The sequence below is a fragment of the Coturnix japonica genome, chromosome 8, assembly GCF_001577835.2.
Source record: "Coturnix japonica isolate 7356 chromosome 8, Coturnix japonica 2.1, whole genome shotgun sequence".
Lineage (NCBI taxonomy): Eukaryota > Metazoa > Chordata > Aves > Galliformes > Phasianidae > Coturnix > Coturnix japonica.
The window spans coordinates 3,272,085-3,299,795 of NC_029523.1; the positions used below are offsets into that span (position 1 = coordinate 3,272,085).

The following is a 27,711-nucleotide window of genomic DNA, read 5'->3' on the forward strand; positions in this document are numbered from 1 at the left end:
TGTTATTTGATATTTCTACCCCATCACTTGCTACCATTGAAGAAAACCTGCTTAGAAACAGCCACCAGATTAGCTGCTTTCTAGTTAAAGGAACCTGAAAATTTGCTTGGCTTAATCCCCTTCTCTGCCTTTTTGCCCCCTTCCCTGCCCCCCCCCACCCCTCCTTATGAAATGGCTTTTGAAATCTAGCAGGCAATATTCGCCATCATTACATGTTCAAATGTCACAATATTTAGCATCTGCAAAATTCAAGACAAGGAAGTTACATGTTCTTCACCCATGAGAATAAAACAGCTGCTGAAACACCTTTCCAAAGCACGTGCTCACTTCCCCATTATGCAGAGGTCATAAATCAAGACTGGCTTCCCTCCTGAAAAAAAATCATGCTCCAAATTTTCATCCTTAATTCACTTGGAGGCAAAGTCAGCTTCATGTTGCCTTGTGGATTTGATTAGATAACAACAGAGTCTTACTCTATACATCTTCAACATTAGAAATAAAACATCTAGTTATAGCTAATGGTAACAATCCAGTTAAAATTCAAGGAGGTGGAGCAAAATGTCCTGCTACTCCACTTTCACAGCTTCATGAATGCTTATGAAATTAGTACAACATGGATGGAGAAAGGTTCTGGAATAATTTTGTGACAACTTAGTACTCATACAAAGCAATGAGGAAAACAGGCCTGTTGGAAGCCAGTTTCTTCTGCATAGCTGATGCTTAGAGCAGAAATGCAGTAAGACTGGAATGCAGATCCCCATTAGATTTTGTCTGATTTTTAAATCACACTCAGTAAGTTATTCAAAGCACGCTCTGATCTTGACATGTTTGAGAACACTTAGGAATATGGATGAGAATTGGAACTGACAAACCATGCAAAGAATCTAAGTGGATTGTCATTTTTATTTATTGTGTCAAAAAAGGGCTTCTTCGTATGTTACTGACATCACGATTAGGCAGTCTGCATATCGCCACATCTTACACTTGAATCGGTTGCACTGTGTCACTGAATGAGCTAGCACTATTGTTCCATGCATTTTATAACAGGTGGACTCATCCTCACGAAGGTAACGAGCCAGTCCTCCTCCAGAAGTACCAATAACATGGAAATTAGCATGAAAAGATCAGAATATCAAATGTTTCTGGCCACAAACTAATAATGAACAACTATAGGACTACAAATATCTCATTAGATATAATTGTTTATGGTTAATAACCACCCAATACTCCAAAAGCCATTAAGAAAGCACTAATCTTCTTTCCCAGCATCGTCTTGTTCATAAAGTCTTACCCTATTAATGAACACAAAGACCTCGTTCTACGTCTCAAAATAAGTCTTTCAAAGAATCACACAGCCATAGTGATTGCAAGGAACCTCTGGAGACCACCTAGTCCAATCTTAAGCTAAAGCAGATTCCCTACAGCAGCTCACACTGGTAGGCTACAGCTCTTTCATATCTCCAAAGAAGGGCACTCCACAACCTCCCTGGGCAATCTGCTCCAGGGCTCCATTGCTCTAACAATAAAGAAGTGCTTCCTTGTCTTTGACAAGGTGAAGAATAGATCTTATAGCTATCAAATCCCCTACAATAATATTTCATTCCTCCACTGAGGCACCTTTAACAAGCTCTTCACATTCAGTGGGTCTGGCCAGAGTGAGAGCTGAACACATGTGCTGTACATACACATCACAATAACAGTCAGGGGTGTGTATTGGCACAGTCAGAGAGCAGTGCCTTTAAAAGCACTTCAAATAACAGACTGCACACACAACAACATGAGACATTTTCATCCTATTCATCCTGTCTGAAGAGGATCAGAGCAAGGTGCCACTAGTCACGCACAGATGGACCTCTGTAGTGGCTGACCCCAATCACTTCGTGTACCTAGAGCTCCTTCCACTGGTTATAATCTCCCAGACCTTTCGGCCCCCGTGACTCCCAACCCTCTCTCATTGCTTGTGCCCAGACCTCTCATCCTACACACCCAATAATCCAGCTTAGAGCTCAGTAGCAAGCCTGCAAGCACACACAGAAAAGAGCATGCTCATACAAAAAGCTTCAGCTTCATCGCTCTTTTCCATTCTTTCCTCCTTTATCTGCCCTCACTTCCTCCCATATCAGCAGCCCACTCCTACATACTTTTTCCCATATGTCCTCATTTCACTACATTCATACTCACATTTGGTATCTCTGATGCAATCACCCTTCCTGGGAGGGTTACCTAAATCACGTTGGCATTGCAAGACTTCTCCCCAAAACATGCCCTATGTGCTCTTTAATTACCTTGTAAGTCCCTCTTGCTTGACTCCGCATTAGCCACCTGCTAAATCCAGCTGTGTTCACATGCTGCCTGTACCAAAACCTGATAATTTTGATCCCATTACTGAACTACTTCCCTTTCATATGCTAATACTGATATGGCTGTGTAGCTACAGTTGCCCTTGCGAAATTCCACTTCCCTTGCAATTATATGTGAGGTTTGGATGCTTTTCTTGCAATGCCCACTTAGCTCTCTGTGAAATCTGACCATTTGTCAATGCTTGCACATCTTTCTTTCACTCGCTTCAGCTGTGATTTCCTCACACACCTCTCTGCCTTTCATTTTCCCTTCTTCTAATCCCATCAGTCTGTCCAATTTTTTTATACCTACCGTTCTCCTTCTGTTCCCTCTTCATTCAGAAAAATGGATATTCAAAGGAGAACTAGAAAACTCATGAGATCTAAGCAGATCTGACTTCCCTTTGGGTAAGGATGGAATTTGTATGTATATTTCTCCTCCATCAAAGGAAGTATTTATTTTCTTTCAAGTCCAAAAAAAAATAGTATCTTTATATAGCCTCCCTTTTTCCTCCATCAAGTTTTTGCCTTTGTTAACAGGAAAATAGTCATCCATAAGAACTCACTCTGGCAGATGTCAGCTCCTACTTGTTGTAACGAGAACTTAGCAATATAAACAAGCAGAGAAAAGGGGATGATGAAGTAGGGCTCTTCAGCAGCAGGAAGATGAAAAGTTTCCCATTCCATTTACTAGTGGTGTAACAGCTGAGCACCCATTAGTTTAACTCATGCACTTGGGATTCATTTCTTTGCTACCATTAATCACTTTATCTTTCACTGAGAGAACAGAAAGGCACGCTGGATTCTGCTTTTGAGATGGTGATAAGATTCCTACAATAAGAAAAATAAGACAGAAAAGAGTAAATAAAACATCTTTTTCTTTTTTTAATCAAAATTATCAAAGACTTCTTAATGTTGATATAACCATGCTTTGATTGTTTGGGGATGTTTGTACAAGGCTAATGCACTCTTACAGAGCCAAATCAATTCCAGAGGGAGATGTCAAATTAAAACCCTGTTGCCCATATCACCTGCTGCTCTAATCTCCTCAGATCACAAACCAGTTCAGTCAGCTCTGTTTCTCAGCTTTCTAATTTCCTGCAACACGAGAACACAATTGTGATCCATTTACAGTGCAGAAACAACTGCCAGAGCAAAGATTCATTAAGAACTGCTCTTCAAGTAAGCAAAGATGCACAACAGAGCTCTACCAATGATACACAACAGAGCTCTTGCAACAACACCAGGGTTTTGCCAGAAAATGAGTATTACTGTTAAAACCTCTCAGCACTCTTGTTCTGAGCAGAGAGCATCAGTACCTCCTCTCCCTGAAATTGTATCTTGAGGTCCACTGCAACCTGAAATCAGATGGGACCGGCCAGTTCACCTGTGGAGTTTCTGGTTAAACAAGGCACATTGCAAATCCCTTCAACTTTTCTGGAGCAGACATAGCTCCAGAACAACAGTAACACCAACAGAAAAGGTGGGGTTTAGCTCAGAGCAACAAGGAAGCAAATCTGAATTCTCAGAGACATAGGGGAAATGGGCAAATCATATCCTGGTATTGCTGTTTGTATGTAAACTAATGGGAGATAAATGGGACTCAATTTTGAAGGTCAGTACTTTGCAGAGAGATACAATTTTGATTCTATTTGGACCTGGGTACATAAAACTGTTTTCCTAAGAATACCGAACAACTCTCTTCTGACAATGAGGGCTCCTACTGCCAACTTTGACATGCAAAAACCACAACATTCATTATTAACATACAGAATATTAGCGATCAATTCTTAATGTCCATTTACATTCAAAGGAGTGTTAACTTATTCAAATGAATTCTTCCATGTCAAATGCGACAATTAAGCACATAAAACTACCCTGTATACCTAAGCAATTGCTAAGTTTTACAATTACACCTATAAAAACAGGCTTGCAGGCCAGCCAAGACTGAGGACTTAGTACTGTAAACACTTTAAAAGATTAGTACACTGCTGCAAAGAACATGCAGCCTGAACAGATAAAACTGATAAGGGATGGAAAAAGGGATATAAACACAAAGCAGAGCAATCAAAGATTTATCTTGAAGAAGGAATAGGTTAGTAATCTAGGGATAAACTAAACAAAGAGAAGAAAAAGAGAATGTTGATACTAAAGGCAATGAGACACAAAGAAGGGCAAATGTGGAGCAGAACTGATGAAAAATAATAGAAATGGGAGAGAAAAAAAAGTAGGATTGGATAAGATGATCAGTTTGTCAGAGAGGATGTCCAGACAAAGCCCTAGAAGAATAATCCAAGTCAAAGGGTTCCAGCATTGCCTGCTTCTCCCACATAATCCAATCCTCTCTTTTTTCAGTGCAAGAATACATTTAAATGGGCAGCTATCTGACAGGACAGGGAAAACCTTCACCTGAGTTCAGAGGCATCTGAATTTTTGGGTCAGTAATTAACACTGTATACTCCAAAACTAAATGTGCCTCAGCTTAAAAACCCCATACTGCATTCATTTTATAGGGGTGGGAAGCTTCAATATTCTTTCACACCTATAAGGGTTAGAAGGTTCTTGTAATTCTTTATCTAGTCAAATTATATTTCTTTGAAAAGCAGAAAAATATACAACCACACCTTTTTATCACAGAATCACCAAGGTTGGAAAAGACCTCCAAGTCCAACTGTCCACCTTTCACCAATATGTCATGCTAAACCACATCCCTTAGCACAACATGTAAATGCTTCTTGAACACCTGCAGGGGCAATGACTCCCAGTCGTCCTTGGGCCACCTGTTCCAGAGCCCAACTACTTTCCTAGAGAAGAATTTTTTCCTAGTGTCCAACCTGAATCTCCCTAATGTAACTTGATGCCATTCCCTTTCATCCTCACTAGATACTGGACAGAAAAGGTCAACATCCCCGTCCCCCCAACCTGGCCACAACTTCCTTTCAGTTGCTTGTTACTGTTCATTATATTAAACAGTATTCACACAATTGAGTGTTGAGCCACACAGCTGCACAAAATCTAGTAATAGCTGTAAAAGGTAACAGCCACCTGGTCAGTAAATAACCTAGCAGCAATTAGATCATGGTTGTTACAGCTAAACAAGGTGAAAAGAAACATCTCCAAGCTGGCCAAGAAACTCCCAGACAGAGCCTGACCGATACTATAACACAACACTATGGCTGCAGATTGATGCACCTGTATTCCCCTGCATTTTTTGCTGTCCTCAACTTCATAATTCCTTTCCACAGTTTAATACTAGTAATTTAGGTAAGGTTTCCTTTTACTTACAGGCTATTGCTTCCAATCTGTGTACCAGGTTTACTTTTTCTTTTGCCATTAGTATCTTACGTTTTTCTCTCCATATAAATCCTTCAGGATAAAACTACATTTGCAGAAACCCACCTAAATACTATTTGAAGCTCTCTCAACATTCAAGGACTATCATTTCTTATATTTTCACAAATGCAAGATTCATCTCCAAATCAACACATTTGGTACACGGAATCCACACAAATGTGCAAGTATAAATGTGCACATGCTCTTCCTCCAAATAGTTAAAACAGGAGTAGAGGATAACAGTAATAATATCTGAAAACTGAGAAAGCCTGTTTAGATTTTCCTACTAGCTCTGTAGTTTGTGATCCTACATAGTCTTACAGCTGGACCTAACCAGAATATCTTCACAGTTAGAACTACTAAAAATACTTATGAATACACTTTGGGAATTTAAGAATTGTTCAAACTTAAGGAGAGCCACATTGAAATCATTACAGGCAACTTTCTAGGAATCACAAGTCCACAGCATGATGAATAGACAAAGGAAAAATGTAGGTAGAGATCCCATGAATTTCTTTTTCTCTTGGGCTCTGGCTGTAACCCCAACATCAAGTCCCATGTGCTGCATTGCTGCACTTCCTGCTGAAATCTCTTTAAAGAGCTGCAGTTTCTCATGCCCCTTCCAGTGCCCTCCGACCCATTCCAGTGGTACTTTGTCCAGTCTTTAGCAGAAGAGTGAACTCATTACAGCTTCCTCCCCACTCCTCCCCCCCCCCCCCCCCACCCTCCCCGCCCCCCAAAAAAAAACAAACAAGAAAGTCTTATGGGAAAGATTTTATAGTGCTTTCTTATATTAAAAATATGACATATGGTGACTTCATGAGGCTTGGAATGACAAGCTTGTACTGTAAGTAAGGAAGGTTTGGAAGAAATACTGTGTAAACAGTTTCCATTATCATAACTAGGAAGCTGATCTGAAGTATAAACAGTCTTATATTTCCAGAATTGACAGAGATCAATTTCATTTTAAGAGGTGAAAGGGATAGAAATCGTAAGGATCAGCCTCAAGCACTTTACAGATTTGCTGGAGTAGGTGTGGGAATATCACCCTCAAAGAACGTCAGACAGGAAGAAGTCAGGAATTAAACTGTTTCTGCTTATGTTGCAAACTGTGCCCCTTAAAAACTCAAAAGGGAAGGCCAACAAACTCTCCTCAACTCATCGCATATTGAAAATCTTTGGCATTGTTGGGTTTTTTTACTCCTTCCTTCAGTGCAGGAACACAGAGATGGCAACTCCTTAGAAGAAACAGTAGGGAAGCAGCCAGCACATGCAATAGTAAGGGTTTTATACACAGCACTTAGAAATTAATGGATAAGTCTCTCCAACTCCGGTGAGCTTTGTGCCTGTACCTCATTTTACTATGAAGACAATTCCCAGCTTTTTTCCTCTCTGCAGTTTTATGTGCTGCTTCTCCCTTTGTCCTCAGGTTTTAGAGAACATTCGTCTGTTCACTCTTGTCTGAATATCAGGAGTTTTTATTGTGCCTTAGAGGAGTATAAAGCTATTAAAAAGAGACATTTTCTCTTCCTAAATCTCAAGGTGAAATTTATTTTCAAACTAGGTATGCCCTTGATTTCTCCTATTGTTTGTATATGTAAATTTCTACGCAGATCAAAAGCTTAATATATTCAAGTGCTTCCATTTTATAGTCACAAAACACTTAAACGTGCGCTCAGTTTTCACTCCATATGAGGAGAGTGTGGAAAAAAAAACAAACAACCCTCGCAGCTCCAATACACCCAGCAAGAGGGAAGTGAATGGAAGGAAAGATCTTGTTTTGGCTGCTAAGTAAAAGCTGGGTGAGAAAATCATCTCTTCATCCAACGCCCAGAGACCATCTATCAGCTGCAGCTCATGGAAATAAACTGTACCCAGTATAATGCCCAAGCCACTTTAAGTTGGCACGTAGAACAATTCATTCTGCTACAGAGAACTGAAGGTTGTGAGGCTGTGAGTGAAACTAACCTGAAGTATTGAAGTAGCTCACAAGTCAATGAAGAACTGGTATTTGCAAGTCCTGCAAAGGCTTCTGACACCGAAGTATAACTGGGACACAAAATGAACCTCCAAGGTTTTTATTTTGTTGTTGCTGTTACAGGTGCTCCAGCCTTCTGACCATCGAGTACTTTGGAAGCCCATGTAAAGTATATGACAGCCTGACACTTTTTGAGATAAAGGAGTTGCATCAAATCAGTATTTCCCCTGCAGGAATCCTATTTTAAACCATATGTTTCTACCCATGAAGCATAAAGTTCCATTGTAGGAAGGGGTGAATCTGAAACGGCCCGCACTGCACAAAGTACTCCCAATATTGCCACGTGCGTGTGTTAAAGATTTCCTTCTCAAAGCTGCCTTTTCCTTCTGATGGCAAAACGGCTTTCGATCATCTCCTAAATGAAGCACAATAGCACCAACTGCTGCTATCTCACCCGATGACTGCTAGATCCTATTACTCTAAAAGCATGAACTACTTCCCAGCACAAAGGCTCATTTACCTCACGAATCAGCTGCAACCCATCTTCGGCCTCAGCTGCCAATGAAGCTCTTTCGTCTCTATTCAAATGCAAACCTCCCGTGATCAGAGCAAAAGAGAGAGACGCCGTCCTTGGGGAGCAGCTAGAAATCAGCTTCCTGGTTACACAACAACAAAGCCATCTCCCCCGGAAAAGTCGGTGGAAAAGTACTTCATTCTTGCTATTAGCAATTACTGAACAACTCCCGTTTCACTTGGAAACATCCCTTCCAGATGCTACATTTCTATCACACGTTTCCATGCCTGTCCCACCTCCTTTGACTCGCACTGCGGCCGCGTGCAACGCAGAGATGTACCGAGCAGCATCAGTACTGCGGCCTAACAAAAGGACTCCAAGGAGCTGAGAGCTTTTAGCAGCCGCACTTAGCCGATGCTTCGATGAATTCGACCGGCTGCCTTTTCCAGACTCCCTGCTACACACCGAGCCTTTGGAAAAAAAGCATTTTGAGAGCTCTAACAACTAGCTAAGCCTGTGCTCTTCTCACTTGCTTATATTACAGGTATCTGCCACACACGATGCTGCTGCATCGGTACAGCAGATTGGGCAGGCACGGCCTTTGATAATCAGGAGGCAAAAATAATGGAGCAATTACAAGGTAACGTACACACATGTAAAGAACCCTGATGCTCAGCATTAAAGGCTAATAGTATTTACCATCAGTAAGAGCTTAATCGTTACTCCCAGTTCCTCATTACCTCTGAAATACAGCACACATCAGAACCATATCACTTTAGCGAGTCCTCACTCTGGTCAGAGATAAATGGCAGCTTTCTAATTATGATTACATCCTCTCGTTTGTGCTATAACTGATAATGACAGCAGCGTGCCTGGCTGCCTTGGCTGCTCACCTGCATTCTGATAACTACAGAACTGCAGAGTACTGAAACTTTTATTGAAGCTTTTGAGCAATTAGAAATACGTAACAAAACACCTCTGGAAAAGCTCAGAGTTTGTGAACATTACATAACAAGGTAACCAACAGCTAATGAATGCTAAGTTACTGATTACAGATGTTTTGTGCTTGAAAAAACAGCACACCTGCTTCTCACTTCTGACACCTCTACTTCAAGAACTAAGCAATACCAGTTAAGACACCAGCTCCAAGCCAAAAGCTAATGCCCAAAACACAAGCAACCACTGTCTCAAGATAAGCTGCTCTTTAACAAGTAATGTGATCTAGAAGGGCAGATAACAGCCCTTTTGTTCACAACGAACACTTACCTTATGCCACCTTTCCAGACGGGAACTCATCACTAGATTCTGATCCATTGCATTTCCCCGTGAAGAGAACAGATTGCCTTAATCAAATGAGTGAACTCTGGAACAGTTCAACAGTTTTGGGGGCCTGACATTTGCAGTAGTTGTTATTTTTAACTTGTAAGAGTTTGTTCTATTAAGTTTCCTTACTGCGCTGTCCAAATAAACCTGATTACATAAATGTTTTGTATGCTGTTTCTTTTCTCAAACTCATTTCTTAACAAATGAGAATCTCACAGCAGTCACAGCAGGAGATCCTGACTGCACCCAGGTTCAGAGGTAGTGTGCCACCAAGACAGTGTCCACTTGGCAGCCTTATTGCAGGCCACTAACATACGCTGTGTATCTAGGATAAGCTTGTAACACACCCCTAGTTTTGGATTTCTCAGCTAGCAACAACAAGATAAGGAAGTTACGAGGGGGTTAAAACGAAGACCCAACAAGTATAATCACATTGAGCTCCCTCACAAGACAGTCTTGGTAGAGGTATTTTAAGTGCTAACCTTTTTAGGAACTGTAAAACAATAGGGAAGAAAAAAAAAGATGCCTCCTGAAAACAGCAAGCTGATAGGTAAAGGAGCTCGATTAAATTTCACTCCATACACATGGGAGAAATTTGAGATCCTCCAAACCTCGTTAATCCAAAACATTCTGTACTTAGTTCCAGTAATAAGAGGCTGGAAACCTGACTCACACTATGAACTACATGCATCTCAAGGACCTTTTTACTGTTAGTGGAAAGCATCTTATTGATGAGGACCACCACCACTCAGATGCAGGCCATTTTGTGGGAGATTCTGGTAAAGAGCCACAAACCGTGGCACAGAAACAAGACTGAGACAGGTCTGCAACACACATACACGCATGCAGGTTCCCACATCAACATATCACTGCAGTCTATTTTAAAACCAAGTTAAACACTTAGGCTAAGGGACAAGAATACGCCGGTCTGCTCTCAGACCAGAGGTAGTCCAAATGAAAGCTGCCATTGTGTGGATATTTGGATTGACAGATCATTGAAAACCGTTTCAGCCTTCCACGTCTATTGTAGTTCGACTAATTCATATTAACAGCAAAAATCTAGAATCATTAATTTCCTTGCTTCATGCTCTTTTGTGAGCCTAACAGTTGAAAAGACATCTGTGGAAAATTATAGTAAAATCGTATTAGCTCTGCATGACACAATGGTATTAGGGTTTGCATTTTATCCCATGACTTTCATAAATCAGGTTTATCATGCCATAGCAAGTCACACACATTATTTCAAATAATTGAAGTTAAAAGAGGTTTAACAGAGAGGTGAAATTTAACAGCACACATTTATTTTCTCTCTGCAGTGCATAGGATGGCCATTTAGAAGTGTAAGACAACGGCGATCACTGCTATTGCCTAGACAGAACCAGAGTGAATTTTTGCCTATGGTCAGACTTGTTACCTTCACAACAAGGCAAAGAAGTTAACAAATGCTGATGTCACAAGACAGAAGCAATGAATTCCTAGTTATGCTCAATATTCACAACATTCCACCTCAAAATCAATACTTTACCAATCACTTATAGCAATCATCCTATGGTATTTTCCGATGCAAAATATATCTGTGCAAGCAGCAGTTTTTCCACATACAAGTGTTGAATTTCAGTCCCTTTTCTAGCTTCAAAATACTTAATTTTTACTTGGTGATCAATTTCCAATAGTAGAAAAACTGCTGTGTTTAGCAGTTATTAGCTCTGTACTGCACAGAAGTGTAAGCTATGTCAATTTACCCATGACCTAAATTGGTGTTTTGCATGGTCAGCTAGCTTACTCAGGGAGAAAGATGCAATACTTAGCTGAATCAGACAACTATCTCATTAAATATGTTTTCTTTGCACATTCTAATGAAGGAAATGACACAATGAAAAAGATGCACCATCTTTCAAGCATGGAAATCTTAACCTGTAAGGTACCACGTAGATTTTTTCTGGCATTTCAGTTAATAGAGAAACTACACACCACTTCCTCTAGCCTTCAGAGCCTCAAAAAAGAGGAGCAAAATTAACAAGAAGTTAAGCTAACTAACTCGCAGTTGCCTGCAGTGACTGCAGAAATACAGCTCGTGATGCTTCTGAATGTCCTTTCTCACCTTTTCATGGCAGAACAGAATCCTCATCTCTGCCATGCTATGAAAAGCTTCCATGTTATTGCTGCTTTTTCAGCAGTTCAGTCTACAGTCTTTCATATCCATATGCGGCATTGCTAACTTTGGTTTGGAACATGAAGAGCTGCAGTAAATAAAATCAGACACCTCTATAATCTAAATCTAAGCTTTACCTAATGCTTTACTAAGAAAACCCTATTTGCCATGGATACAATATGGACAACGACTGTTTACAAGGCTAGTAGTATATACTTAATACGCCTCCTGAGAAGCAAACTGCTAAGTGCAGAGGTCTTCTTATGCATAAATTCTAATGTAGCTTCATCATTGCATCATCTTAGGTTGTATGTCAAAATGTCTAGTTCCTGTTCAGAACTATAGTGCCAGTTCATTTTGGCATTTTAAAACTAGCACTGTAAAAAAATAACAGCACACATCACAAGGGACACACATTCCTTCTCAGTGGAATAAGAACATTACCATAAATGTAGGCATATAGACATAAGTAACTGTGCTTTAGTTTTGTACTCAGAAGATCATCTAACCGCCTTGATCACTGGGGAATTGGAAGCTCAATGAACACCCAAAAAACTCAAATTAAGAAGATTACAAGTGAAAAAACAATCCCAATGAAGAGGCATTTTTAGATGACAATCTGCAGGACTGCTCCATTTGATCACGTTAGACTACTGGGAGAGCAAATTAGGGTATTAGTCCACTGCACACAGAAGTTAATTCTTTTTTTCTGCTGCTTATGTCTTGTAGAAGTATTACTGCTTAGTAATCTCACTTTAGGAAGCTCTCCCATTTATGAATTTTCTTGCATTTTTAATCTCTTAATTCTCTTTTCAGCAACTTTTCAGTAACCAGACTAATTATTTCCATCACGCATAAAACACAGAGGCTCTTTCATAAAAGTTTTATCATAGAACAAAAAAGACCTCTCTCCATTGCAAACTACAGTCTAACTTCCACACAAGCAGCAACGAGTGAATTCAAAGGTAGGTTCCTGGCTTAAAGTCCCCACCAACACAAAGTGGTTCTACATGACGTTCTGGAGTAACCAGCCCTGCTAACACCTCACTGTTACTCACATAAGTTCAACCTTATGAGAACTTCCTCTTCTTTCATTCAGTGGTGGCCATTCCCATTTCTAAAATGGTTTTGATTCAGTTTCAACCTTGTATACCGGTGGTAACCGTTGGGCTCACTAACACAGGTCAGAATCAGTAACTTATAAACCATTTTAACAAACCTTAAAGCAACTCCAAGACTTACCTCTCACAGTTTTCAGCGAGACATGCAAAAACCTTACAAAGCAAGTAAGTAATTTCTTGGGCTGTAAGTGAAGATCTACTACAGCAAAGGAATTAACAGATGCAAATGACAACAACGACCCAAGCTACTTTTATTATTGATTGTATGTATTGACTCATATCTTTCAGTTTTACACGTGAACTAGTTTGTGCATTGTAGTTTCAAAAATCTGAAATTATTCTGTGCACTTATATGCTCACAGAAGTATTGAAAATATGAAAAGAGAATGCAATAAATCAGTTTGGAAGTACAGCCCACAACCACACGTTACTTACCAATTCATTTTCCTTGATTAAGTTTCATTCTCAAAACTTACTCTCTATAATATCAGCACCATCAAGAGAATGATAAATTCACTTATGATTGTCAAGTACACGAACTCTACTTACACATCTCCATACTTGAAACCATCAGTTTTCCATCTCTGCTTCCAATTATCCTATCATATTAATAGTGTTAAGGTAGATCTAACCAAAGAAGCCAAACAATACAATCACTACTGCTGGTTAAGACTAAGGACAAAACCAGCATCAGACAGCTGGTGGTGGTAATCTACTACAGGCCATTCAATCAAGGGGAGCTGTTGACAAGGCCTCCTTGCTTCATCTCCAAGAAGCATCACACTTACAGGCTCTCGTTCTGATGGAGGACTTCAACATCCTGAGTACCTGCTGGGTCTGGAGGTGGGCCACAAAGATGAGAGGGCTGGAGCACCTCTCCTGTGAAGACAGGCTGAATGAGATGAGTTTGTTCAGAGAAGGAAGACCTCTCTGCAGCCTTACAGTATTTAAAGGAAGATTTAGCTTAGATACATGGAGGAAGATTTTCCACTGAGAGGGTGGTGAGGCACTGGAGAAGGCAGCTCAGAGAGACTATAGATGCCTCATCCCCAGAGCTGTTCTTAGGCCACATTAGTTGTGGCCCTGGGCAACCTGATCTAGAGCTTCATCTAGCACCTGGCAACTCTGCCTGCATGAGGGGGGGGTTGAAACTTGACGATCCTTAAGTTTCCTTCCAAGCCAAGCCACTCTGTTGAATTATGCATCTGTTCAAAACCAAAAAACAATACTGCCATAATTCTTCAAAGCATTAAGTAACAAATGAACAACTCAGAATACGACGTTCAGAGATTTCATTTTGTGACACATTTTTCCAAAGATCAGCTGAACTGTAACCTGCTTGGCCAATAGTTTCTTCAGGCAGCAATCTTAATTTTTCATGAACATATTGCTCTAATAAAGTACTTGGCATTAGTTATGGCTTTAGAATTAAAATGCATTCATGACATTAAAATTTAAAATCACTAAGCCATTAATTTTGACTGGTTTTTTTTTTTTTTTCTGTATAGTGTTCTCAAGAATTAGCAGCTAAGAACATATTTCACCGGCAAAAGAATGAGAGCTGTAATAAAATATATATTGCAGGGAATAGTAATATTTTACACACTGCATACCAAATAAAAGCCAGAAACAACTTTTCTATTCTGATTAAGGCTTATCCTTAAGACAAATATCACATAGTAGTTGAACTTACAATCAAGGGAAACTTAACGCTGTCTGCTGTCCTTCTATATTAAGAAATAGAAAGGTTTACAGCATTACAGAACAGTTTTATTTGTTGTCTATTTCCAGCAATGACTCGAGTGTCTATTTTCGTTACTATCTGGCTACAAAAATTCCCATGAAGAGCAGAGCTTATTCATTGAGTACACTGATCTGCAATTTATTCAGGTATGCAAACACGCTTTAGAAGGTAGTTGCCCTCCTTTGCCTTATGAAAAAACTGCTGCTTTGTTTGCTTTCTTTAGGGTAGCATTCAGAAAGATCAAGCAGTATATATCACAGGCATTGTTGTTCTTAATTTGAAACCATCACTTTTGATATCTCTACTAGCATCTAAAACCTTGCCACAAAGAAAATCACCTACTGACAGTACAGGAGCTCAATAACAAATTTCAAACCAGTTCTCAGCTTATCTTGTTTCACCTTGTTCATCTTGTACTTATGGAACAGAGCAGAGTTATGACAATTAAGTTATTTAATAGAGACAGCTATTTCAATTTGCACACTAGTATCATTCTACTGTTCAATAAACTACAGGCAGTGAAGTAGCTCAGTTTTAGTTGTATGTTTTAATTGAGTACAATTTACACACTTTATACGCTTCTATGTAAAGTGTCAAACTTGCTCAACAATAAAAATACAGCTCACTAAAACAGATGTCTGATCCTGCAGCTTCCCCAGTTCTTACTATCGGTTTTCTTTATTACTCTACATTAACTGGTAGATAAATTAAGCATGACATAAGTGTTAAAAAAATCCAGCTGTGTTGCAAAACGCTGCTGTAAGGCTAAATTTAAGTCCAAGTAGTTTCATAATCTATGTGCAGATATTTCTGAAGTCAGTAGGAATGCTATTCACTGGCAACCTAATTAAACTTCCAATAATGTCAGCAGGAAACTGATTGCAAAATGGCTCATTTTATAAACATAGCTACTTTTACAACTGACAAGGAGATGCAGAGCCAATCAGGTGCCACCTCCTTCACAAACACATCTTGAACTTGTGATGAAAATTGCCTCCAAGAACAAAACCCCAGTGATGTCCAAGGTCTGCCTTCAATCCTTAAGAAGAGGCACACTTGTTATAAACATAGCACAGATTTCCCCTTCTGCAAGTTTCACATCCACATAACTTCATGCCTTTAAGAGAAGCTACTCCCAATATATACATAAATTTACATCTACATCAAACCATCTTCTATGTACAATATTGGATGCTAGACTACATGTTTTTAAAACACAAGTGAAACACAGGACATGGAAAAAAGAAAATAGAGTTTGCATATCTTAAGACTACTACGTAGTCTTTACACCACAGTGCACATGAAGCAGTTATGTTCAATGTTCAGTATGTTAAGACTGGTGCCCACTGTAGAAGTTGCTCTAAAAACTGCATGGGCCATTGAAGTCTGGAAAAAAAAAACCTTACATTTCTAATTGGAAACACATCAGAGTGAAAAAGCCACTTACAATATCTCTCCTAAGTAGCAACAAACCCTAAGCTTACCAGTTCCATATGGTACTGACTGTAGTGCTCATAGCCAGTACAGTTTTGTCTTCACACAGCAGAGGTTCAAACCAAATACTGAATGTTTTACCTCACTCAGATATGCCACGCATAGGTGTTAGGAAATAAGTCACATGGTACTAACCCAACTGCCCTCACAGATAGGAGAACTTGCGAGCAGACTTTCAAGGAGCTCTGTATTGCTTGCTCTTCTCAGCCTCTTTGCAGAATCTGTTCAGATCATCCAGTTTCTAATCCTGGAGCCATTTATTTATTTATTTTTTTCTGCTTGTTTTTATTTCCATCAAGATAACTGGCTAAATTTGAAGATAGTAAACCTAATACAGCACAGGTAGAAACATTAAAAACCTTTCAGGCTTCACAGTCTTCATATAAATTTAAGACAACCTTAAAAACCTCTGAAGGACACGTGGCTTCTGGATTCATTAAAATGAAGGTAACATCAAATGAAAAGCAAAACTAAAGAACAGGTAGACCATTTTACTTTTGTCAAGTCTTAAATGTAAAGTATATTAAAAAACATGGTTTTGGATTTCAAGAACGGAATATAAACATGTATTTTATATCCCAAAAAATCCATGCAGGTGTTACAATATTGGATCATTCTCTACATGAATTGGTATGCAACATTGTTAAATAGATACACAGGTACCATAAATCCGTACAAATACCATGATCTTCTGGCCTCATTTATACCGTGGCTCATGCAAATCTGTTCTTTGGTAAATTGAGTCAACTCATTTTCCACTCTGTTAGGAGGCCTTATTAGCCACTCATATCAGGAAATGACAACTCTAGACATAGTTTGGGCTACTTTTGTCACAAGAAAATAATGTTAGTGGTGATAGTACAGATATAAATTCAAAGAAGTTAATATTATTCTTCCTCGTGGTGACTGTTTCCAGGGGATAGAAAAAAAAAACCCAAACTCTGTCCCTTTCTATTCCACGTTCAGTCCAGGTAAGACTTAGACTTGCAGGAAGGTATTTTGATAGATGGAAACATATACATGCACAATTCCAGCTTAAATAAAGAGACTTGTATGGAGGATGGAGATTTAGAATTACCGTGACCTGAAGGTATTTGTATTTAAGTTTTAAGATTCAGTAAAGTGGGACATCACAAATCCAAGTCAGTTTCTAGCATTTTCATCTTCCCTTTTTCCAAGACTGACAGAATATACATATACAGGTTGACATTTTGATATCCAAAACAATCTTCACTTTTCTCAGTTTGCAAGTCCTATCGACTAAAATGTAAATTCATCCACAACAAAATATTTTCAGTAAGTGAAACAATAAGCAAAGAAATCCAAAACTAAGCTCAGAAGCTAAGTGGTTTAGAAAGCCTCAGTAATAACTATGTGTGCGTTAGCGTGTCTATCATTTTTTTTATACATTATATATATAGACACATACACACATATATACACACACGTGCGCACATGCGCACAGGCACACACACGTCTGTAACCTGCAGTGAAGATCAATCTATTTTCTAATAAGGAACATAACACATTATTTAAAAATGTGCCTAATTTAACAAAACAGAGAAGAAACTGCTGCTATCAAAATATACAATTTGAATTGCAGACTAGAAGGCTAACAACATTAAAAAAATAGTTTTAAGCAAAACCCCTTTGCTTCTGAATAACAACAGGTATCAACCTGCCAGGAAGCATCCAAACCAGATTTTATAAAAAGTTTCAACTGTGACCCTTCTTCATTTGTAAAGTTATTGACACAACATATAGTGCGAGCTCTGGTCTCCAAACTGGAGTCTCTTTCATTGTTCTCAATCCACACTCCAGGAAATGAACGGTAGCTGAAGGATTCAGAATCTCAAATGAGATTTGTGCTTCACCATGTACCTAAAAAAAAAAAACAAAACCCAACAAACAAGTTGACTACTCTTTTGGTATTAATAGACATTGTGCTCTCAGGAACAATAAACAGACTTTGTTAAAACTCCACTCTTAGGGCATTAGCTAGTTGCTGAATAGATGAAATGCCTTATAATCCATCAAGCTCTATTAAACACAATATCTACCCCATTAGAAGACAGTCAGCTAAAACGTCTGCTTCAAAGAAAATTCATTCTGTCACATGGATTCTAGCATTTGATAACTGTTGCTAAAGATAACCCATTCAAGTTCATTCTAAGAATCTGAATATATAGTTGAGCTGAGACTTTTAAATAAGAAGGCACAGAAAGTTTGATGCTCAGAATCATTTAGACAACTCCCACAGGATTTTTCTTTTTGAAGTCCACTCAATCGTTCAAGCAGTTTGCCGTGCAATCAACATGAAAAGATTAAATGCTCATTAAATGCATGGACTTGTCTCTCCCTTCAATATTTCAACTGCTTAATGATAAAAAGTTTCTCTTCACAACATGAAAAAGATATTACAATGAACTTGGTATTCAAAGAAGGTTCAGAACCAGAGAGAAGCAGGCAGAAACAGCACCACTTTTCAGAGCTGCTGGTGCACTTCCATTCCTCAATTCTCGTGCAAGGCGTTGCTAAAGTAAGCAGAAGGTTCCAAAAATGCAAAGTGAAAACACTACACCTAAACTCAATGCACGTCATATCTTTTCTGACCTTTGTCTTCTACCTGGTGCTGTGGACTCAGAGGCATCAGAGTAAGATTATGCTTTGTGGCTATTATCTTGACAGTAGCTTCTCACCTTTACAAGAAGACTGTAATCTAGTAAGGTAGGGATAGGAAAGAGGAGAACTACAGCTCACAACTGCAGTTCAAATGAAGGGCTGGGGGAACAGCAGCAAACTGCACCATATGTAGGGTGATGTTTTCTGTTCCTTTGCCTCTGCCTAAAAGGATATGGGGAATCACTACTCTAAGTCCATGATCAGTAATCATCCTTCTTTGACATCCATGCATATTACCCTTTGAAGAGGCTTGTTCCTAATTTATACTGGAAATATAGTGGTATGTACGTTAAGAAGTCTAAAAAAATATTTAACACCTAAAGCATTGTTATGCCACTGAAGCTGTATATGGTACTCGTCACCTTAAGTTCATTCTTCCTACTCAACATCACAAAAGCACAAGCATAAGAGATTTTCAACATGAAACGTACCTGTCTAACGTTTCCCAGAAGCGTAGAAATACTGGCCTGTCCAAATGTCTTTTGTGGTAGCTTAGTTCTAACACTGTTACATCCCATTTCTGCACATTTGGATCCAGGCGTACTTCATCATATTTGAGATGAAAAGCTTTAACTACAGGAAACAAGAAAACATTTGACACACAAACAAGAGGACTTTACAGTGCTTAATTATTATTCAAAGAGAATCTCCCCCTACTTCAGAATAAAATAAACAAGTCTTTCTCAAGAAAATCAGCTATTTAATATTGAACTCAATACAGTGGTCAGTGATCTCTGCCTGGCACTAACACCACACCACAGTTCTATGCAAAAGACCTATTTATAGCCAGTTTTATCTTTAATTTATATCTCTTTCTCAGGGCTAATTTTATCTTTCTAGATATATAAATCCCAGGAGAACAGTAGGAAACTCATTGCCAATTCATGAGTATTTTCTTTAGAAAGCCAGGATATTATTTCTGAAGATTCTGGAATCCCCCAAAACCTTTCAAAGAAATCCCACCATAACAAAACCAAAAACAACAACAAAAAAGCAAGCGATTTCTGACACCACTGGAAGGCTTAAGTCAATGCCAGTGTAACCCCTTAATGCCACATGAAGTATGCTGAGAAAGTCAGTAAATGCCAATTTCCTCTGATCTAATGCTAAGCTAATAACAGTAAAACATTATCAGTTCATTTCCTTTTGGGAAGGCTTGTCTCATGCAAATTATGTAAAGCCAAGCATTAGCAAGATGAGTCTTACATTTTTCTTGCCCTTCTTTTTGCTTTCTGGACCAAATCATCATTTTGACATGATTCAGCATAAAGTACTTGAGACTTGTGCAATCCCTTCCTGATAATCAATTAATTGCACTATCTATTTTGACGTCCCAACACCCACAGTGTGCAACTTCTCAAAAACAATCATGCACCTAATCCCACGGAGGACTGAATCTTGGAGGCAGTGTCACACAAAACCTGACTGGACATGTCTCCTCACCATACTGACTGAAAGATAACAGACTGAATTATTGTTTTTTTTTTTCCTTTCTTCTGAATTTTGAGTTTTTTGTTTGTTAAATCTGCAGGTTCTGAAAACAGCACACACTGAAAAAAAGGCCTATTTTCTAAAGCAACTTCACAATTAAAAAATAGCAGAACAGAGGCTTACAGTTCCTTTCATGTTACAGTACACATTGCAAATAGACGAGAGAACTGTGCAGTGTAAGTGCACTGCATATACCAAAGCATACATACATAACAGTGCTAATAGAAAAAACTTCAGATCTACGCAGTGGAAGCATATAATTCACATACTGGAAGTACCTACATCTTATTAGACATTCAAGTTTTTGTCAAGACACCACAGCATACTTGTAAAACTTCCTTACTAAAATACTAGCTGGTTATTCCTCTCTTCAAACACATATGTAATCACAAGAGAGTTTGTAAACCTGTTTTTCTACATGGCATATATGTGGTCTTTTTGCACACTTAAAAGGCTTGGAAAATCAATTTACTTCTCAAAACAATAGCTGTTTCCATGAGCTTTCATAAAACAGAAAAGTTGCACAAGTCAACTTCATATTTGGGTATTCACACAGGTAGCAAGACCATGCTTTCTAAACTGCCCCATTACAACAGTACTCAGGCAGCACTTCACCATGTGGTAAGCATACTGCTAAACAAGAAACAGAGCAACAGAAAGTAAAATACAAATGACAACAACAGCCTTACTCTTAGCAAAGATATCAACAGGTGATCCATCAGGCAAGAGCCACGGCCAGCCTTTGAACTGCCAAGCAGGACCCTGTACAAACACTGCTACCACACGATCCCTGTGAACATAATAGATGGATGTTGAGAAATACATTTTCTTAATCACGAAACCTATCTTAACATAGTTTGTTGGTTCTGTTTCTTTTTAAAGCAACAGCAATCAAGTCCATGTAACAATTGCATCTTCCGTACAACCACTCTTTCTCTATTACAAAGTAAGTGAAAAAGAAAAGTTACATGAATTACCTTTCAGCTCTGCTCTCTGCAGATTCATTTATCTCAATAGTGTTTATTTCTGGCCATTATTCTTTGGTTTTTCAAAGTTCTCTAACAGTTCAGAGATAATCCTCTATGAATAACAGTGTAAACTGACTGAGATGTAGCAATTTAAAAGCCATCATTTTGCATACTGTTAACTTCTATACTAAAATCTTATTACAAGAGACAGTGCTGAATTCCTTCTTCCAGTTAAATAGTCAGTCATATGTTGTGAGGCTATGTAACCATTAACTGCTGTTTGTGAAAATAAATTTGTTGTTAAGATGAAGCTTTTATATTAATTACATTTTCTAAGAAGCCTTTCAGAATGCACATCCTGCCACATATGGTCTGCTTTCTTGAACACTTGCATTATCCAAGCATGGTTCCTATCTACTGTAACAAATTACTGCATATCTAACCCAATTCTCAACTTTAGTTTACTGAATCACAAATTGCAAAGAATAAACAAGAGTTGTGTGTGTGCTTGACTTTTTGGTGGTGGGTTTCCTTCTTTTTAAGGGGAAGGAGGGGGTATGAACTTGGAGACAATCCTAAAGCTTAACATTTAAGAGCACGTTGCAGCTTTTGTAATGGGTAGCTGAAAAGTCACAGCAACATTTCCACACATCCAGATACTAATATTTGATGGTACCTTGGATAAACTAAAAAAAAAAAAAAACCAAACACTTCCAAAAGCAGGGCACTTGATCTCTTTGGTCAGAAGTATTTTAAGGTTTGAGCATTAAACATCGTGAATGCTATCTGATATCAGAATTTCAAAACCACTGGCTGCTGATTAAGTGTTCTCTGCATCAAGAACTTGAATTCAGAACAGAACCTCTTGAATAAATAATCCTCCCCATTAAAATCTACTTTGGAGGTTCAAAAAACCAATCAGCAAAGATGTCCTGCACACCTAATATCCTTAAGCCCACGAGGAAGTAGCAGAAATGTTTACTATTTCATTGCATCACAGATATACAATAAATACAACATATGTTATAAATGTGTTTCATTCAAAGGGAAACACATTTTTGTACTATCAAAGAATGGGCTTATGAACAAAATCTTTCTGCAGCTTTTTTTTTTTTTTAAACAGGAAAAGTTATTTCTGATTCCCTTTCCGCAGCTGAGGTTCTCCCTTCAGAACTCAGCTCCCATCGTGTAATTCAGTTCAATCTATGTGATTCACTACTGAACCCATGGTTCATTTCTTTTGACTGCTGGAAAAGAAAAATTACAGTATCAGATGCTGAAGATGTCTGCAAAAATGCAGTTTCCCTATAGACTCTCAAGTCAGAAAGAAGATGAGAAAGGATTTTTGCCTTGCATCATACTTCAATGACTTGCATGCTACAGTATCAGAAACTGGAAAAGTCATATCAACATTTCTACTTGAATTTCTGGAATATTTCAGACAAACTGAACATAATTGTGCTGCTCATAACATTAAAATGTAAAACGCTATTTCAGTTGCATATCATTTAACCTGGATACGAGAATCCCTTAGAATCAACAGACAAATCCATTCTTCTAATCCCATCTTTATTTTTTATGCAACTTAATATAATTTTATTGGTTCCTTTCAAGTTCTGCACTCTCCCAATGAAGAAGTTTAGTAAAGAGGAAATCTATCTTACCAGTCTTGAGGCATTAGTTTCAGAGGTTGGTCTACTACTCGGTAGGGTACAGTCACACTGACTGTAGTTCCCCCAGGTTGCATCTGGTCCTTCCTTCTCTGTATTAGAGTTTCATTCTCTCGTTGACAGCCTTGTTTCTTCTTTTCATCTGATGGTACAAACCTTGGGGAATAAAGAAACTGTCAGTAGACAAAAGTACTTCAACAGAACAGGGAACATAACAACTTGAGCAGATCCTTGTATTATTGCAGTCACTGAAGCCACCTCACTTTCACTATGCTACACCTCCACGACTCCATTTGGTACATCAAGATGAAGTTTCATAAGCACTTACAATAAAACCAGTTGTACTCAAAGGTCTTCTACCCCTCAAAACTACAACCATCATATGTTGATGACATCTCTTGCCTACCTAACCCAATACATTAACAGATGAAAAGCCAAATCACAGCCTGCTGAATGACATTAACCAATTCTTTTCAGGTATCAAAGACTACATAGGGAAGCTCATGCATTAAGAAAATGATTACTTGCTAGAGCACATTTTGTAGCTCTTGTCCTCAGGGAATTCAAACATACACATCACAATTATGCTTTCCACCGAATGCTGTGATTTTGGATCAAAAACATTCAGGGGACAGTTTTCTGGTGAGTTTTTCCTTCTCTTTTTTAAATTATTACTTATTAATTTTATGACAGTGATTTCACACTATTAGATGATTCATCTGATGTATGATACTACAATTACGATTTCTTTTCTTCCCTTTTATTTTAAATAGCTTCTTTGACAGATCAATTATGTTTGCAAAATAAGGACAATGTGATCCTTATGTCTCCATCTCTGTAAAAAAAAAAACAAGTGCTTCAGATTCAACCCTTGATTTTTCTACCTTCATTTAAAGAGTCTCCTCTATATAACAGTAATAAAACAAAATACACACAGCAATTCCCAAAATTGTGAGATTAACGTAAGGCTCTTGATGAATCTCAGTGGAATTGTAACAAGGAAGGGTAAAATATCTTGCACTTCAAAGAAGTGCAACTACATGACAGCAAAGTTTGCTGATGTGACCCAGTATCACCTTCCAGGCCAGCAAAGGACTAAGGAGAGCATGAGCTCAGAACTATCTTCTCTCCCCTAATGTTCTATTCAGAACCCTCAGTTGCACTCCTAATATTGTTTGCTTCTGACATTTTGTTTGCGAACTTCTGACTAAAAGAAGCAGCATATTTAACTGTAAAAGGTATCAGGAGTATTGGTGCTATATTTTAAACACACAGTACTATATTGTCGACATTTCTCTTCATTATAGAACAGATGGTGCATACTAAAAGATTACTGCATTTAAGGGTACGCTGTTTGAACCATTTCTAAAGGTATTCTCTTCGATCCATTCCAACTTCAGTTCTAAAAACAACTTGAATAAGCTTAAACATTAGGTAGACTGCATTTCAAATTACTAGGAAAAGAGAGAAAGGAAGTCAACTAAAAGGAATATTCATTATTCACTTGAAAATTCTTCCTTATGCTAACGTAAGAGGCATTTCATGGGGGAATAAGGTTAAGTGTTACAGACGTAATATCATTGTTTAAACCAGCATGTGGAAACTGCCATGTAAAAACCTGCTAGCAAAAATACTTTACTTTCCTTACTAGAAAAGATGACAAACAGATGAACCTCTTCTATACTATTCAGGATTTAACATTACTTCACAAACAGATTGGCACAATCAATTTTTGAAGTATGCATCTCCAAATGCATAGCACTATACTGGAAAATTATCAAAAAACATTACCAGTAACTGACCTGAGCACTGGAGTTATCTACCACTGAAAGGACAAAAACAGCATGGCAGCTGTTACAGGATGAACTACAGATTATCTGTCTACCTACACACCGCACATAGCTCTGCACTGAAACATCCAACACAGGTTTACTTTGGACAACTCCACCAAGCATGCTAATTTAAAAACTCAGTGGTGAAAAGCAGCTTTAATCATGAATGTGCCCAAAAGTCTGCCTTGACAACATGTTGAAAGTTTTGTTTTGCCAACACTAAATAACAGGAAACTGCTCCAGCTGGATGCATTTAAGTCTATGGGGCTCAGTGGGATTCATCCCAGGGTACTGATAGCTGAACCATTTCATTGTAAGAACTCTCTCAATTACTTTTCAACAGTCCTTGGGATTTGGAGAGTCCAGTGGACCAGAGGCTGGTAAATGTAGCCCCAGTTTTCAAGAAGGGCAAGAAAGAAGACCCTAGTGATAACAGGCTTATCGGTCTCATTTGAACATAGTCTCATTTGGAAAAAATTATCTGAGAGTTATTGGAAAACACCTGAAAGCTGAAGAAGTCAGCAGTGATAGCCATTGTGGGTTCACAAGGGGAAGGGCCTGCTTAAGAACTTTATCATCTTCTATGACGAGGTTACCTGCCCAGCTGACCAAGAGAAGGCCAGTAGGTACCATCACCTGGATTTCAACTAAGCTGTTGATAACTGCTTCTCATAATATAGCATACACATAGATAAAAAACACAATGCGATGGGTGAACACTTCTCCAGCAGACTGGAAGAGTATAGGAAATGGGGTTACATCAGGCTGGAGGCCAGTCTCCATTTTAGGGCCAGTTATGTTTAGTGTTTTCAAAAGTGATCTGAACGTAGACCTTGAGTATATACTAAATGTGCAGATGATAATAAATTGGGAGTAGCTGCTGACACTTTTGAGGCACCCTGCAGAAGCCTTGACAGATTAGAGGGTGGGCAATCACCAATCACATGAAATTTAGGATGCTCTATGCTTCCAAACTTAGTAGAAGAGGTAAAAATGAGAATAATAAACCTAATCACCTCTGTCACATGAGACAAACATGGATGAAAAGAAGCAATATTGCCATTCTACAAATTTAGCAATTTAAACACCGTAATTCACATCCGAGACATTCCAAAATTGGCTGATAAACCTATTTTCTATCTTACTTCTAGTTTTTAATGTTTAAGAATTCATCTTTTATTGACAGTTGTTCTCCACCTCAAGGAGAGTTAAAAACTGCATTATGTAACTGAGGCCCAACCAAATGGCATCTTAGTCCTGCATATTCCGGGATATAAACCCCCTCATTTTATTTGCTACATAAATCTTGTGGTTTTGAACACATCACCAAGACAGAACAAACAGCTTATCTGTATGATTTGATGACAAAAAAATCAATGAAATATACTGTTCCAACAAAATGGAAGAGTAAAAAAGGTGCCTATTGTAAAGAAAGCATTGAAATGATTACATACATGTACGCACAGAATAAAGGCATAACGTACAACTTAAAAGAAGGTTATGAAATACACGCTTGTCTCTCAAGGACTCTGGAGCAAAGCTGTCACAGATTAAGCATACATAACAAAAGAGAATCATAAATAGCTGTATGAAAGAAACCTGAATCTCAGCATTACAGAAAACAGCAAAAATATCATATTTTATTGGGATTTCTTTGCCACAATACTCTACCTAGTGGTGACATATTTTTTACTTGACCCCTTTTCCATCATCTCTCAGTATGATAGAAATATACAAGAAACCTGACTGCACAGTAGCATACATTTTCATTTCTTCTATGTTTTACTGTTCTCTAGTCAAGGAAAATTTAACATCCCATCTCTATTTAGAACTCAGCTTCATATCTCTTCCAGGAAATTAATAATGCTCAATTCTCTCACTGCTAATTGCCAAAGTGAGCATTCACATCATCACTGGTGCATTCCTTCACAGAGCAGGTCACTTTACTCTGGTAATAGGCAAGCAATTGAACAGGACCAAATGACAGAAGATAACTGGAAGACTTCTAAACTTAACTGCCAGATCTGCTTGCATCTAGGCTCTGAACTCACATCGGTTGCTAACATTAACTTAAACACTTTCACTCAGGTCAGGTCAACACTTTCCGTCTCACAATTTCGGCACACTATAAATACATGAACAGAGAATAAGGCAACTCCAACACTGGACAATAACTGACTTCATCGTAACACACATTTATTTGTCTACAATTTGAGGCCTATTTTTACAACTCTCTCAAAATTTCATACTCAATTACAGAGCTAAAAGCCTTACACACGTACCTTCACAAGAGAATAAATCATTTTTTGTACTGCACAATCCTTTAGACAGTTTGCTCAATATTAAAGTTGGATAAATCTCAGTGAAATTTCAGGCCATATAGATCAGTAAAAGGAACTGCACTTGAACAAGAATTTCCCAGGCTTCATTTGCCACATCATTTTTAGCTGTCCAAAACTACAGATACTGAAAATTAAAGCCTTTTCTTGTTGCTACGACAAAGGGTCAAACGATAAACTTTCAGAGCTTGTTAGACATACCCAGACTTTTTAGCTCTTCATTTTATTTCCTGTGTAATCTGCTTCCTTATCAAATAAATACATGTAACTACAGTTAAACGTAAGAGAAGAATCTTGGATGTTTCTGTGTGGGCAACTTCCTTTTATTTTATTTTTAATTATTCTACAATTTGCAGTAAATAACATTTGTCTTCCAAATCTCCGCTTTCCTATCACACATAGCTGAAAGTGGTGAAAGAGTTATAGCAGGTGGAGAATCAGGGCAGAAATCATACAACTATTTCCCTTGGAAAATCATCACACATACATACATATATATATACATATATATATAGATAGATAGATAGATATAGAGATATATATCTACATCAAGGCTAGTTTCACACTGTGTGTATCTGAGTAGTAGGAACAAACCCTGCAGCCCTTCCTAAACAAACTAATTCAATTGGAATACAAAAACTGCAGGCCAGATGGCACACTGTCTAGCTAAGTGCTGGAACTGCCACAGTGAAACCAATATTTTGCTCTTCTGAGTTCTGCTATTGCACTTC

General features: G+C 38.3%; 1 protein-coding gene across 1 annotated transcript in view; it reads right to left on the reverse strand.

The window, feature by feature from the left end:
* Positions 1-14,245: 14,245 nt before the first annotated feature.
* The window catches only part of CDC73 (cell division cycle 73), a 96,816-nt gene continuing 83,350 nt past the window's right edge, over positions 14,246-27,711 (reverse strand). The window contains exons 14-17 of the mRNA XM_015869437.2: positions 22,804-22,965; positions 20,861-20,961; positions 19,112-19,253; positions 14,246-17,879 (exon numbers count right to left, since the gene is read on the reverse strand). Coding sequence (XP_015724923.1) covers positions 17,843-17,879; positions 19,112-19,253; positions 20,861-20,961; positions 22,804-22,965 — 442 coding nt within the window. The 3' untranslated portion in view covers positions 14,246-17,842. The remainder of the gene's footprint in view (positions 17,880-19,111; positions 19,254-20,860; positions 20,962-22,803; positions 22,966-27,711) is intronic.